The 16,181-nt window shown below is 42.9% G+C and overlaps 1 protein-coding gene and 1 non-coding gene across 2 annotated transcripts; both read right to left on the bottom strand.

Moving 5' to 3' along the window:
* Nucleotides 1-282: 282 nt before the first annotated feature.
* On the bottom strand, nt 283-14,777 carry tcp1 (t-complex 1). The gene is made up of 12 exons (XM_036562157.1): nt 14,580-14,777; nt 12,397-12,482; nt 12,131-12,259; nt 9,910-10,007; nt 8,504-8,614; nt 8,114-8,295; nt 6,651-6,777; nt 4,999-5,174; nt 4,278-4,401; nt 3,191-3,383; nt 1,786-1,949; nt 283-731 (listed from the first exon to the last, which is right to left on the bottom strand). The coding sequence occupies exons 1-12, from the start codon at nt 14,650-14,652 to the stop codon at nt 518-520; spliced, it is 1,677 nt and encodes a 558-aa protein (XP_036418050.1). The 5' UTR covers nt 14,653-14,777; the 3' UTR covers nt 283-517.
* LOC118801795 lies at nt 10,080-10,216 on the bottom strand. Its single transcript, XR_005006577.1, has one exon. It is a non-coding gene; the product is annotated as a small nucleolar RNA SNORA29 (small nucleolar RNA).
* Nucleotides 14,778-16,181: the final 1,404 nt, after the last annotated feature.

Here is a 16,181-nt window from a genome sequence, read left to right as displayed (position 1 = left end):
AATTTGAGAGTCAGCCTAGATTTTGGGAGCTTTTTCTATGTTCTTTTTTTGATGAAATGGTGCTCAAGAGTTTTTCACTGCTTGGAAATGTGATCTGCTCTTAAAAAAGGTGCTGTTGTGTATATTTATTGCATTATGATGAATGTTAACTTTGACTCCACTCCTAATAAAAGTATTCTACTGTTCTTTTCTTTCACTTTTGACCACAGCTGGATCCTTTTTCCCAACAAATCTGTACATTCTGTGTCTGTGGAGAACAAGAGAGTGACAAATTGACAAAAATTCAAACACAACTTTTCCTGTTTATTTCCTTCCAATAAACCAATAACAAATTATCATTAGTTACAGTTCACTTAGCAACACTGACTCTTGTTGCTGTGGTAGCAAAAACAGAAGTAACACGAGCAAAGTGCATGGTCTACACTACAACTGCTATTGTTTTGGGTTGTTCATAAATACAGACAGCGGAGCAGAGTGACAACACAACCAGCCAATAGCTACTCAGTGGAGGTGGGGTTTACTGCTCCAGAGAGCCTGACTGGACAGCATCCTGGTAAGAGGGGCCGCCTTCTTTCTGCTCAGGGAAGAGTTTGATGAGGTCGTCGATGCGCAGGATGGTGATGGCGGCTTCAGTGGCGAACTTCAGACTTTTGGTTTTGACCATGGTGGGCTCGTAGACCCCCGCCTGCTTGTTGTCTCTGGGCTTTCCGTTCACCAGGTCCAAACCGATCCTACAACACAGACATGAAGGCATTATTTCTGTTTAACCTTCATAATGTCAGTGTTGTTTAAGTCTAAAAAGTCCAAGTCTCTCAATCCTAAACATCAACCTGGAAAAATACTGAACTGCCTGACAGATTATATAATCATACAGTACAGTGAGGCCCATATCCTACATTTTTCTAACATTTTATGTTTTTCCCCCTGAGGACAGTCGTAACTCCCCCAAAACAGTCATGATTCATTTTAACTTGACCGATTTCCATTCACTCTTTATCCTTTAGCATTAAGTAGTCCGCTTTTGTGACAGTGAGATATATTTAAGTGAGCTCTGTTCTGACTGGCTGCCCTGTATTGCCACTCAAAATGCAGTCCAGGCTAAAATACTCCAACTAGATAGCCAGTGTGACTGGGTGGAGCTAAACTACTACAGGCTGAATAGGTGAATGTGTAATTGTATTGGTTTTCATGACATCACAAAAAATTATTTATTTAAAAATGTTTCCATATAGGGATCGTATGGACTTGAGAGTGAATAATATATGTTTTGAAACTTGATCAACAATAACTACAGCATACTAATTTATATAACAGAAGAGAATTTAATTTGCCATGATATGGGCCCCTGAAGAAATGACAGCAATGCAGGGTCGGGTTACCATGTCACATTCAAAATGGGCAGATTTTGTTGTTCTAAAATTAAATGTTCAAACAGTAAACATTCCAACAAAGTAGCATGCTTTAACTTTCAGCACAGCAATGCTGTCCAAAACACTCATCCATACAGAACACGCCGAAGCAGAACTGTCTCACAGATTACAGTCATATACTGATATATGTGGTTTGATGAGTCTACATAGCGGCTCAGTTTACTACTTGAATATCTGTAAAATATGGAGGCTGAACTGAACAAATACATGTTAAGTTAGAGAGAGACACATAGAAATGTGTCCAAATGAACTGCTTTCTGTGCCATTTTAAAATAGCACATTCAGACATGCAGTCGTTCAGGTTCTGGTAAGACAGTAAAATACAATGCATCACTGACGAGAATCTTCAACTCACCACTTGAGGTTTTTGCGCTCAGGGTTGACCTGAGCCTCATTGTGGAAGGCCCTCAGTTTGGCCACCAGGTCAGTGGAGTCCTGAGCAGCGTTCACCGCCAGCGTCTTAGGGATGACCAACAGCGAGCGAGCAAACTCCGCAATAGCCAGCTGCTCCCGAGAACCCTGCACACAATATTCACATCATCTCATGAGAACAGATTGTACATTAATTTCAATCTTTGATTTTTCCCCATTTTTCTCTGCAGTTTAGTCCCAGACAACTTCACCCACTAGTTAGGGCTCCCCCAGTTACACGATACCACCAGCGCTAGGAGGGCGAAGGCAAACACAGGCTTCCTCAGAGACTTGTAAAGAGCCACCGCATCTTTTGAACTGCCGCTCACACAAGTTCTGTTACATAAGCAAAGAAACACCTGCGCTGACTTACACTGCACTAAGTGATGGGGGGTTGGGGGGGCATCCCACCCACCCAGAGAGAGCGAGGCCAACTGTGCTCTCTTGGACTCCCGGCCATGGATGGCTGTAGCATCACAAGGGATCGAACTCGCGATCTCCTAATAATGGGGTCAACACTTAGACCGTTGAGCCATTCGGGAGCCTTAATTTCAGTCTTTATACAAAATCATGCAGAACTTTAATATGCACTGATCTGCGTATTAATTAGTGGGGGGGTTTATTCCTGCAGTGGGAACCACATGCAGACTAGGGGTACAGCAATTCAGGCACCAATGTGTACATCAGAACAGATTACAGTAATATTTAATAAAGTAATAAAATATGAGCTTATATTAATGACAAAGCAAAACTGGGCTGTTAATACAATAAACCAAGCATTTTTTTTCTTCTATTGCTGTGCAAATTACTCCTGCAGTCATATTTGTGCATTAAGTATATTCACAAAAACGACTGAATTGTAGCAAAACAACTGAAAAGCGGTGAAATTTGGAGATGCTATGACTAAATGGGTCCCTTAAGATAAAAGTGCCCAGTCTTCTCCAAAAGGACTGGTGTGGCAGCAGCTTTGCACATCTGATCAACTGTTACAAGACCAACTACAGGCCAACTGAGTTAACAAGTGGAACCAGGTGTTCTCCAGCTTGTTTGGCATGAAAACCTGCAGCTCACCGGGGAAACAACTGGGCACACCTGCTGCCAACTCACAGCTTCTTGTTCCTAAATAACGCCACATAAGAAGGTGCTGACATGCTTTAGGGAGAGCAGGACAGGCGTATGTGTTTGTCATAAGCAGAGTGGGTTCAGCCCTCAGCGTAGCCGCCTCCTTTACTGCTCTAGACCAGTTTACTTTCTCCCACGCGTATAACTGCACACGCCACCTCACCGGCACTGCAGCAAATTAAATGGGAGTTCAAACACCACAAACAATGAAGAGTAAGAACTCTCACCATGCTGGTGGCGTAGTTCTCCAGGTAGATGGACAGAGCTGCCTCCACAGCGCCCCCTCCTGGAACTACTGACTTTGACTCCAGGACCCTCTTCACCACACAGAGGGCGTCATGCAGCGAGCGCTCCATCTCATCACACATGAAATCATTCGCTCCCCGCAGGATTATGGAGGCAGACGTACGTGCCTTCGTACTGAGATAGGGAAAAAGAGAAGGCAGAAAAGGAAGAGTTTGTGTTTGAGTACCCATACACTTAGAGACGAACATGATCTAGATATCTTCTTTGATAACCCTCCAAACTGTTTTACACTTTAGTTTACCTTAGATTTTAACATGCAAAAGTAGATGCAACACAATGTAGGTAATTCTTTGATCTGAGCTCAATCCTAATGTGCTTATTTCTAAATGTAACTACTCTGATGCTACTTTATGTATTTTATATCACTGTATAACTCAGCTTGGTCACAATATTACATAACTCAGAGTACAGATAATGTTTTGAGTTTAGCTGAAAGCCAACATGCACCGACAGTACATCGCAGGTAAAACAAACATGCGTAACTGTCTTGTTTTTAAACCGTTAGCCCACGTTTCTTTATCCTTTAAAACAAATTAGAACTTTTTTTTGGAAATACTGTGACTGACATGTAAATTAGCCCTGTTCTGATTGGCCGTCCAGTGCCTTATAACTTGAAATTTAGCTACATGTTAAAATTGTAAAGATAATATTTTGATTTCAGCTGAAGGCCAACAGGTGCCTACAGTACAGTGCAGGTAAACATACTGCATCTTTATTTCATTTTTAACCATTACACCACTTTTCATTATCCTTTACAATTGATTAAAACATAGTTTTTGTTACTGTGACTGACATGTAAATTAGCTCTGTTCTGATTGGCCGTCTAGTGCCTTATAACTTCAAATTCAACTACATGTTAAAATTTGCCTACAATCAAAATATATAACTGTTCTATACAGTAAAAATAACATCCTCGATTCACAATGAAGTGTATAACAATGTAATACAGGTAAAGGTGAAGTAAAGCTATGTGAATAAAAATAATGTAGGTAAAGGTGCTGCTCCTACTTCTTGACGAGGATGAGTTCGTCGTCACACACTCTCTCCTGAACAACCTCCTCGGCTTGGCCCAGCATGGCCGCCTCAAACGTCTCCTCACCCTCCAGGTTCGATAGAGACGGGCAGATGGTGGCTGCAGAAGGACAAAATACACAGGAAACATATTAACTCCTCCATTTGGACAGTTTCTTACAATGAGAACATTTCTTCTATGGTGGAAGCAATATGGGCTCCTCAACAGGCATCCAGTAGAATCAGCATAATTACTGGTTAAAGTCCAAGGCAAGACTGAAATCACTCTGGAAACAGACGACCACTAAATCAACCAAATCTGTGGAAGTCTAGATCTACATAAGCTGACAGTCAAAATTTTCTGCCAAAAACAGAGGAAAAAAAATACGAACGAAAGGCGAAACACCAATATAGCTAAACATTAGTGATGTACAGCATTTTCTGTGTACGACCCAAAGAGGCATCAGAAACACTACAGTATGTGTATCTGAGTCAAAGGCTTTGGGTTGACCTTCGTTTATCCCACGCGTATAACTACACACACCACAGTCAGTGTGGCAGCAATAGAAATGGGATCACAGGCAGTTCCTGCAGTTTGGTGATTCATCAGTAAATACCCAGGTTTCTCGTTGTGTTTGAGCAGGAAATCACCAAACCCTGCTGGACTCCGACTCTCAGCTCCCTCTACTGACCTACACAGATAAATAACGAGGCTTACCGCCGGTCGCCTTGGCGATGCGTTTGAGGTCCCTCTTGAGCACGCGGCGTACGGCCATGGCTCCCACATCCACAAAGTACTTCAGACACATGTCGTCAATCCCACCTGTCGTCAGGACAACATTCGCCCCTGAAGCCAAGATCTTCTGGATGCGCTCCTTAGTGATGTCCGACTCCCTGAGACACAAAATTCAACACCAGGATGAACAAACCGAATAAACGAATGAATAAACAGCACCGAATCGTCTAGAACAGGGCTTCCCTTAAGGTATCTGTGGCTCACACAACCATCATGAAACAATCATGAAGCTTTCACGGCCCACAAGAAAGTTTACCTGCCGCATAGTTTCAAACGCAAATATCACAATTTTCTGTTTGCAGCCTTTTGTCTATGATTGATAAACTCTATATGATCAAAAAGAGACCTGCACTGAAAATATGACCATATCTAGTTAGCTATGACAATTACATCAAACATCCATTTTGCCAGACCATCACTGAGCTCAACCTACACAGTCAGGTATTTTTGATCTTTATTTTGGCAAAAATTAAACCTGTTAAAAGCTGCTGGCTCTTTATATTGCAGTGACATTACACCAGTAAACGAATAAATAAATGAATGAATGAATGAATGAGTGTCAACACTCTCCAAGCAGCGCCACCACACCCCACTGGCTGAAAAGCACAGCTCTACAGAGTTAATATTAGTGCGGGTCACTGGAAACAGACTATGTGCCAAGATGGCAAACAGCATGAATGTATTTTGCAGAATTTTGGCTAAAAATTTGTGCTGCACTTGTTCAGTATAAAAGGCCACAGTGACGATGACAAGAGGTGCGTCCACCCATTTCTACCGTAGTGTAAATAACAGGGATATTTAAAACGTTTAAGAGAAACATTGACTTACAGGTACCAAGGCTTAATACAGCACATTTAATAATTTGTTTTATTGTATTTCTAATATATTAAAACAGAAAAATAAAAAAATTGAAAAATGTGTAGTAAACTGTGATATTTAAGTGTCCTCTCTGTAGAAAATGTGTGTTATTTTCACTTCAACATCCAGAAAACATGTTATGTGACCAGAGCTGCTCAAAAACATTTGCAACTGTAAATACGCTGCTTTTTTAAGTCAGTTCAAGGTGTGATCTTTAACATGGCAGTATTAGCAAAGCAAGCTTTGGTGAATTTTGCTGTAGCGCCATCAGAGATGATACCGTATGACAGCATGACATTGAGAAACAGTGTACGACCCAAAGACACATCAGAAACACCAGAGCGTGTGTATCTGAGTAAAAGGCTTTGGGTTCACCTTCATTTATCCCACGCGTATAACTACACACACTACAGTCAGTGTGGCAGCAATAGAAATGGGATCACAGGCAGTTCTGCGTGACGGGCTGTACTGAGTGGGGAACTCCAGCCCAGAGGGGCCGAATTCCTGCAGTTTGGTGATTTTCCTGCTCAAACTCACCTGATTCATCAGTTAATTACCAGGTTTACTTTGTGTGTTTGAGCAGAAAATCACCAAACCGTGCTGAACTCCAACTCTCGGCTCCCTCCACTGACCCACACACACTACAGTCAGTATGGCAGCAACAGAAATGGGACCATGGACAGTCCTGTCTGTGTGAGAAAGATCAGCGGTCAAACCTCTGTCTGATCTGGTCCAGCTTCTCTGGGTCACTGATGACGACCTGCACTCCCAGCTTCATCTTGGTCTTCTGAAGGCTGAAGTCCAGACAGGCGATCTTGGCGTTCTGAACACGTTTCGTCATTCCTGACAAAGAACAGACAAAACTCAGCTTCAGAAAGGCAGCTGCTGCTTTTAGCCACGTGACCTGCCTCTGTCCATGTTTATGGGAAACTGTGTGTCAATCAGAAACTACATAATCAAGTCTATTAGAGATGACTTTGGTCAGGCCGCCACCCACACAACTCCCCAGACCTCAACACATACACACACAGAAAGACACACAATATCTCAACCGTACACGGAAGATTCAGCTTCAGAAACTGTGTGAATCATCGGTGGGTGGGATTCTTTTATGGTAAGGCTGATTATTCAGTAACTACTCCATAATTAGTCAACAACTACAGTGGCTGTGTTTACATGCAAAGACTGTAAATTAAGACTGAGGTGTTTATTCTCAATCTACTCAACAATCTGATGAAAATCTCCGTTTACATGCTCACTACAAGTAATCAGATCCAAAATGACGCGCATGCGTAGAGAACCGCTTAGTGTAGATGTTACCATGACAGCGAACATCACGTGAGTCCAGTCAGAGTGAGATGAGCAGCAGTGAGCAGTGCTTGTGTTTATAAATGCTTTAAAATGATGTCAGACTCAGGAAAACGTCCTTCACATGTCCTTATTAAAGAAGGCCGAGAGGAAGACGTCACGTTCTGATACACATAAGCTGGACGTAACAGATTATTAGGCTGCATGTAAACGTGGCTACTGATTTATCCGCAAACCACTATGAATTTTTCGGTAAGTACTATGAACTACTCAAATAACCACTATATAATATTTGGGAACCATTATGAAATATTCACTAACCACAATAAATTATTCAGTTGCTGCTATGTAGCTAATGTGCTGCGGTTAGAACAGTGGGGACTTAAAGCGTTGGCGCAAACTAGGGCTGAACGGTTAATCATATTTTTTTTATTTATTTATACTGAAACCACCCTTTGAAAGTGTTTTTCCCCCCTAATGGCAAAATCTGCACATTTAAGTATGTTTTACTTTACTCACAGTTGGCTCAACATGTTATAAGAAGACCCTGAACTCATGAACTGACTGTCTGGAATAGATTCAGCATTTGAGGCTCAAGCCCAAAAGATGCGCTGGAGTTCAAGGACAAAGAGGCAAAGAGAAAAGCCTGGGGCTAAATTTATAGAAAATAATTGCATTTTAACTTCATTTTTACTGCAATTACAACATTTGGCAAAAAAAATCGCTATTAAATATTGTCCATAAGTTGTTCAGCCCTAGTAAAAACCCTCAGGAGCTGAACTCCTTTGTGTATCCACACCATCATTCAGGTACTACAGAGGAAACAATGAAGAATGAGCACATGAAACATCTCCTTCCTCTCTGAACACACCTTGTGAGCCGACGGTGCAGTTGAGCGCGTAGCCGTTGACGAGAATGCTCTCCTTCTGGCTGCGTCCGTGAGCCTTCAGCACGTTTACGGAGTTGATGGGGTAGCGAGCCACTCCTTTACCGTCCACAAACTTCACCGCCAGGGCAGCGTCCACCACCATGTTAGCGAAGAAGTCGGCGTCACTGAGGGGCGAGAAGTCAAGGCCCAACAGCGGACAGGCACCAGAACAGGCACCAGAACAGGCACCAGAACAGGTGCAGCTCTAAAGCCAGATTTTACACAATTTTACACACACACACACCCCACACGCCTTTGCAAACATACTCCATATATGAATATATATATATATTAAAATGAAATATATATTAAAAATGAAGAAATTAAGGATACACTCCGATGATTTTGGAGGACATGGAGGTTTTAGCAGCGTTCACCAAGCACTCTCTGCCCAGATCATCTGTGCCGATGGTCAGATTCTCATTGATGTAGCGCACTGCTTCCCTGAAAATGGGGAAAAAATGAGAAAAGAAAGAAAGAGGTAAACAAACAGGACAAACTGAAAGCCCCCTCATCAAATTCACATGGTTTTATGTACTAAAAACAGTCGATTAACACTCTCCAAATGCTCTTTACCCACTAGAATCAAACAGCCTGTGTTTGATACGGTGCCTTTAAGAACAATGTATGTAAATGAGCTCTGTTCTGATTGGCTGCTATGTGTTGTGCCTCATTTAAAAAGGAGTTAGAGCTGAAACACTCCTTATAACTTCATGAATAAGTGAATATACAGTAGTACAACAGTTACACAACTGAGAAAATCAGAAATCAGAATTAAATCAGAAGCCGTTTATCTGGGGAGTCGGTGTTTCTTTATTTGGATGGTCCCCTTTAGATGCTCTACAGATACTTAAATCATTATCACACCTTCTGGGGATGTTCAGTTGATGATCAACATTATGGTTAGGATTCGTAGATCTATGTTTTGCTTTGAGATTAAGGTTCGGGATAGATTTCATAAACTCTTTCACACTGAACATTTAGACTGTTACTTACAGACAGACAGAGCATTTACAAAGCATCTACAGTGAACCATCCAAATGAAGTGTTACCGTTTCTTTGCTCAGAAAACACCAACATTGAAATACATACAAACAATGATAGAACAGGTTGTGATTTTACTGATGTTACTGTGTTTATTTAACCATTTGCAAACCTCTCTTCAAAAAAGGCCAATATTATTTATAGTTATCTTTCAAAACTTCGTTTGATTAATTAATCCTTCATTATGTTGAATCAGGTGATGGACTTTCAAAAATCCATGCACCTCAGAGAGAAATCTGGAGCCAAACTGTTCTGAAAACCTCAGGACTACTTTTATCCAAATAAGAAATTCTTACTTTTTACTACAGTTTCTTTTCACTGTATTTATAAGTATTTGTATTTCTTGCAATGACAAATTTTTACCAGCAAAAACACTTTTTACCAAGATAAATGGCTTTAATTGATGTGCTCTGGTGCTTTTATACAGTACTGTATGTTAATGTGCTGCTTTTTGTGACTAAAACAATGACCTTACACTGTTTACATATTATCTCAGATTCTTATTTCAAAACATCGGGAAACGCTGTTCACAATATCCACCCTATGTAGCACCGTTTTCCAAAACAACTCTACCTCATTCCTCACTCAACACATGCTTATAATAATAAAGAAAGACAGAGTCTGACTTGAGAAAGAAAGAATGCATCTCTGTTCTTAATAAAGCTCCAAACGTGCTGACGGCGGGCGTCTCTTACTTGCAGGCGAGCCTGTATCCGCTGATGATGGAGGTGGGGTGGATCTTCTGCTTCACCAGCTCGTCTGCACTCTTCAGCAGCTCCGCGGCGATGATCACCTGAACGAAACAGGAAATACAGGATTAAAACGAAGGCTGAGGACATTCGAGAGCAAACTGACCAGCGCTGTGTTCGTACTGTACTATCAGTTCATATAGAGGCTGCAGGAGAGACTGCAGACCCTTCAGACTCTGACAGAGTTGCTCTATCCTGTTAGCATAGCCACACACCCTGATCAGGAGCAGGAGGGTGGTACTAAAACAGGACACACTCAGGCCCAGTCCCATCTCTCTTACCCCACCCCTTGTTTGAGTGTTGCCCCTTGGAACTGAGTTACTGAGGTTGTGGTTGAAATCCTCTACGAAATGAGACCCTCAAATAAAAAGAGCATCACTTCATTAACAGCTACCAGCGCTGCTCTGTAGGCGACCCTGCCAGTCTGCAGTGACAGCAGAGGAGGGTAAAGTTCAGCTCCTCACTGCTGGGCTTTAGTTACATTTAGGGCATCATATGACTTCAAAGAGGGGGCAATTATTTATCATCACCCACCCCTAAGGACCAATCCTATTTCACTCCTCACCCCTACCTCTTACTCCTCTGTTTTGGGCATTCGCGTCTAGGGGTAGGGTGTCCTGATTCATGTTGAGATGGAGGGGGAGGGTGAAGTGATGGGGCTACATGACCCTCCAAACAGAGGTTTTTCAGAGACTCCAAACAGAGAGATATGAAAAAAAAGAAAAACTTCCAAGACGGCTGAACAAGAGACCAAAGAAACACACAAATGTGAGAATTTTCTTTGTTAAAAATCACGATAACCACTGTATTTTCTTAGTTTAATGTCGTTTCAGTGTCTATGTTCCTTTTTCTTATAAGCATAAAAATAATAGTAGTGCTAATGTCTCGGTAGCTGGCTAACTTTCCTGTTCCACCTTAAATAGTCCAGCAGTTCTGACGCCTGAAGTGCCAGAATGTGACTGCTGCTCCATTAGCTGGTGAATATCTGACTTCAGCATCACATCACTGAAGAATTAGGGGTGGGTGATAATAAATAATTGCCCCTTTGAAGGCGTATGATGCCCTAAATGTAACTAAAGCCCAGCAGTGAGGAGCTGAACTTTACCCTCCTCTGCTGTCACTGCAGACTGGCAGGGTCGCCTACAGAGCAGCGCTGGTAGCTGTTAATGAAGTGATGCTCTTTTTATTTGAGGGTCCCATTTCAGAGGGAAGATTTCAACCACTACCCCTTATAACTCAGTTTCAAGGCGGAAGGTGACACTCGAAAACAAGGGGTAGGGGTAAAAAGAAGAAATTAAATTTAGCTAGCTACTGAGACATTAGCATACTACTAGTGATTTTTATGCTTGTTATGAAAAAAGAACCAGAATACACTGAAACGACATTAAACAGATCATACAGTGGTCACTGTGATTTTTAACTAAGACAATTCTCACATTTGTGTGTTTCTTCGGTTGCTTGTGCTCCATCTTGCCGGGTTTTCTTTTTTTCTCATAACTCTCTGTTTGGAGTCTCTAACACGTCGCCCTGCCCCTCTATCTCAACAAGAATCGGGACACCCTACCCCAGACCTGAACATGCAAAACAGAGGGGTAGGGCTAAGGGGTAGGGGTGAGGGGTGAGATGAGACTGGGCTTTATATTATCACCCCAAAACAGCCAATTAATTCTGTTTGAATAAGTCTGAGAGCTACATGAATAAATGAAGAACGGTAGTCTGGAAAGGAGACTATCTGAGTGAGGTTTAAAGTCGATTCCACTGTTTTCATTTTATTTATAGTTTTATCAGAAAACCCACCCCTTACTCTAAATGTGATTAATCACCTGGGACAAGTTCAGTTCTTTGCTTATGAGCTGAAGCTACAATGCTAACGCTAACTTCTATTCCAATAGCCTCGCAGCTCCAGAGTAAAACTAGGCGCAAACACTTCAGACACCAAAACAAGTTCTGGCTGATCAGTTACATTTGGAGTAAGAGGGAAAAAGCGAACAGTCCATTTTGTTGGTCAAATCTCTGCGAGTGTTCTGTCCTGGTTTACCTCCTACTGTGTGCACATGTTGTAGGTCACCTGCTGAATGAATGTGTGCAGAAATAAACAGACCCCCACAGCTGCGTGAGAAACTCAACGACTACATCAGAAGGAGAGACGACTGAAGAGGCATCTTACTACAGATGTGGTTCCATCTCCGACTTCCTTATCCTGCAGGTCTGCCAGCTCGCAGAGGACTTTAGCCGCAGGATGTTCCACCTCCAGCAGCTTCAGGATGGTGGCCCCGTCGTTCGTGATGGTCACGTCCTAAAGTACAACATAAACGTTACCGTTTGCACTGAGTCTCCCTTCACAGCCTTCATGCTTTTGGTTTCTACTGTTAAAACAGGCAGGTCCATCCAGTAAAGCCTAACCGAACAGGAGCTGAACGCTGCTGCACTTACACCAATGTCGTCCACCAACATCTTGTCGAGTCCTACGGGGCCGAGGGAGCTCTTGACGATGTTGGCGATGGAGGCCGCAGCCATGACTGTGGAAAAGAGAGCAGGATGGAGAGATCAGGAGAAAGTCTTTGTAAAGGTGAGGAATGACAGACAGGGGCTCGGCTGATCTTCTAACCATTATATCTCTATTATAATTAACTAACGATGCACAATCATATCAGAGTCATACTGACTGACAACCGCTTACAAATATTTAAAACTGATATTTAATGACAAAACATCTGGATTACTTGAACGATAAATATATGAAAACAACAAACGCTAAATACAAAACATTCACACTCCAAACGAACAGATACACATGAAAAGTGGAATGGACTTTTCTCTCCAAACACACACCATCAGCCACAAGTTTACATGTTTATTGATGTGTTTGTCTTTTAACATTTTCCTCACTTTATAACATTAATAAAGCCATCAAAACTATGAATAAGTTTTTAAAGAATTGCTTCAGTATAAAAATGCCTTTGAACAAACAGACTCAATTAGATTAGATTCACATTTAGTGTATTAAAAAACTGCTAATGAAAACTGATGCCTGTTAATTTGGGCTGAACGATTTGGGGAAAATATCTAATCGCAATTTTTCTGACCAATATTGTGATTTAAATGCCATTTTCTATAAATTAATTCCAGGCTTGTGTTTGGCCGAGACCAGAATATCCACTTTTACTGGCACGAAGCTCGAACACTGAGTGGGTCAGACGACCAGCTAGTTGTGACGGTTGTGATGTCACAAATACAGAACATGCGTGTTTTGTTGCTTCTGATTGGTCCAGCTCATCTACGACACTGTTGATGTATTATATAATAAAAGATTTGCAGCTTTTAAGATTTGCACATTTGCACTCTTGATATAAAACCGATTGATCTTTCAGCTCTACTGTTAATCGTGTTGCGGCACAGTTAACTGATAACAGAAGAGCTGGACGTCAGGAGGGGTGATGGAGTGGTTTGCTGATTGGTGCTGACTGCAAACAGTGGTCTTCAAACTACTGAAATGCATTACACATAATATTTAACATCTGTATACCTGCTGTATTTGGCTCTGAATCTTCAGACGCCAACATTACACAGAATTGGACCTTATCTAAACTCTCAGCTTTAACTTTTCTGTTTATATTATTCACTGACGCTTTCTGCTGCATGTAAAGCTGCTGTGAACACAAATTTCTCACTTCACAACGAGTCACCTCCTCTTTTCTTTCCCACACTGTTAGAAAAGATGGTTCTTCAAGGGTTCTTTAGTAACAGAAATGGTTCTATTTGGTATCATGAACACTCAAAGAACCCTTTGCATGATTAAAGGGTTGTTCGGATAGATGGACAACGTGCTGCAGATGGATGGAGTCAAAGAACCCCTTTAGTACTTTACAGAACCCTGTCCAGTCCAGATCTGAGCCCGATTAAATCAGATTAACCACAGCACACAGCGAACCGTTTAAGGCGTTGTTACCGGCCCGTCTGCAGGGGGCAGCACCTCTGCTCTCTCAGTGTGATAACAGGCAGAAATAACGCGGTAAACATCCACAAACTAAGGTTTTACACTGTGCAACCCTGGCGGACCGAAACTCGACCGGAGGGCTGAAGTTTAATCCTTCATTATTTACTGAACACCGTTAATAACAGGAGACAACAGGCTAACGACACTAGCCGCCCGGCTAACGGCGCCAGCAGAAATAACGGAGCCCCGCACCCAGCACACAGGGCAGCGGCGAGGCCGAGAAACGCGTGTGACGGACATTAACGGCCCCGTTAAAGCGGATAAACGCGGATTACAGCGGTAATAACGGCGGCTGAAGGCGATTCTGAGCGGATTTCATCCGCACGTGGACCCGGAATGACGAGGCGGCAGTTAGCGGTTAGCTTCTTTCTCGAACCTCCCGTTCCACCTTAAATGGTGCTGCGGTTCCATTCAGGCGCCTGAAGCGGACCGCGCAGCCTCAGTGTAACGGCCGCGCCAGTTAAGGTGGAACGGACAGCGGCGCGTGCCGGAGTGAGCGGTGTTAGCGGTTAGCATTAGCAGCGGCGGATAAACGGCGCTGGTTTCGAATCGCGTCGCCGGAGTTTTAGTCCGGAGAGCGGCAGGAGGCTCTCCTGCGTCCCGGGCGGGGAGAACTGACCGTTCTGAGTCCGGACGGACTCTCCGGTGGTTCTCTGACCGAGAACATTGAGCGGACCGTCCAGCGCAGACATGATGGAGCCGAGAGAGGAGCGGGGAGCCGCGCTGCACTCTGGGTAAAGACCAGCCGCTCCGCTCCGCCTAGAAACTTCTAGCAGAGCCGGTTCACTTCCGGTTCCTCCCGCTATGTCAGAGAGAGCGAGAGAGAGAGAAAGAGACACAGAGAGGCAGAGAGAGAGAGAGAGAGACAGACAGAGATAGTTCATCTCTCAGACGCTAGAGGGCGCTCCCGAGCGAGTCCAAAATGAATGGGTTGATATGGAGCATTTGAGCAAAATCATAGTTTATAAATGCTGAAACATTTTTAATGTAAAAGATTACAATCATTTCCTGAACACAGAACAGCATAAAACATCTTAACACTGCTGTTATATTTTTAAGAGCTTTTAAAACTCGAGTTATAGGAGTTTAAAACAGCGCCTCATGTACGTTCATGACGTCAGTGAGCGCGAACGGCCAATGAGCTGTTCCGCTCGCCAACCAATCAGCGCTCAGTATCAGTAATGCTAACCAATCAGCGCTCAGTAGCAGCAATGCTAACCAATCAGTGCTCAGTAGCAGTAATGCTAACCAATCAGCGCTCAGTAGCAGTAGAAAAGCAGTAGCAGTTTGCTGTAGAAAAGAGGAAACATACAGGCGAGTTTCCTTTGCTTTTTTAGTGAAATCCATCCTTCTACTGTCTAAAACTAAAGGAAAGTTCTGGTTCAGTGATTAGAAACTATTTTAACTTTTCATTTTTAGACGTTGAGCTGCATTCACTCCCATTCATTGATTGATTGGTCAGCATTACTGCTACTGAGCGCTGATTGGTTAGCATTACTGCTACTGAGTGCTGATTGGTTAGCATTACTGTTACGGAGCGCTGATTGATTGGCATTACTGCTACTGAGTGCTGAATGGTTAGCATTACTGCTACTGAGCGCTGATTGGTTAGCATTACTGCTACTGAGTGCTGACTGGTTGGCATTACTGCTACTGAGTGCTGACTGGTTGGCATTACTGCTACTCAGCGCTGATTGGTTGGCATTACTGCTACTGAGTGCTGATTGGTCAGCATTACTGATACTGAGCGCTGATTGGTTGGCATTACTACTACTGAGTGCTGAATGGTTAGCATTACTGCTACTGAGCGCTGATTGGTTAGCATTACTATTACTGAGTTCTGAGTGCTGAATGTCCTCCTACAGTGGAAAGACGTGCAGTCAGGTGTATTGGAGATGCTAAATCGCCCCGAGGTGTGACTGTGTATGTCTGTGTGTCGCCCTGAGATGGACTGGCGACCTGTCCAGGGTGTATCCTGCCTTCAGCCCAATGACCGCTGGGATAGGCTCCGGCTCCCCCACGACCCAGGAGGATAAAGCGGTTTAGAAAGTGTGTGTGTATGTGTGTGTGTGTGTGTGTGTGTGTGTGTGTGTGTGTGTGTATTATTTGTGTTATTTGTAATAAATCATTAATTATACCTTTAGGTTGCCATTTTAAGGCCTGACCAGGGACAACATATTAATATAAGCCTGTAAGGCCAACTCTGGGTCATTAACAGCAT

The sequence above is a fragment of the Colossoma macropomum genome, unplaced genomic scaffold (genome assembly GCF_904425465.1).
Source record: "Colossoma macropomum unplaced genomic scaffold, Colossoma_macropomum, whole genome shotgun sequence".
Lineage (NCBI taxonomy): Eukaryota > Metazoa > Chordata > Actinopteri > Characiformes > Serrasalmidae > Colossoma > Colossoma macropomum.
The sequence above is the reverse complement of the archived record's forward strand: the minus strand, read 5'-3'. Positions and strand labels throughout refer to the sequence as shown.

Coding starts and splice junctions, on each gene's coding strand:
- tcp1 (XM_036562157.1), bottom strand. CDS start 14,652: ATGTCTGCGCTGGACGGTCCGCTCAATGTTCTCGGTCAGAGAACCACC. Junction 12,260..12,396: donor TGTTGGTGGACGACATTGGT/GTAAGTGCAGCA, acceptor GTTGTACTTTAG/GACGTGACCATCACGAACGA. Junction 3,384..4,277: donor GAACTCATCCTCGTCAAGAA/GTAGGAGCAGCA, acceptor TCCCTATCTCAG/TACGAAGGCACGTACGTCTG.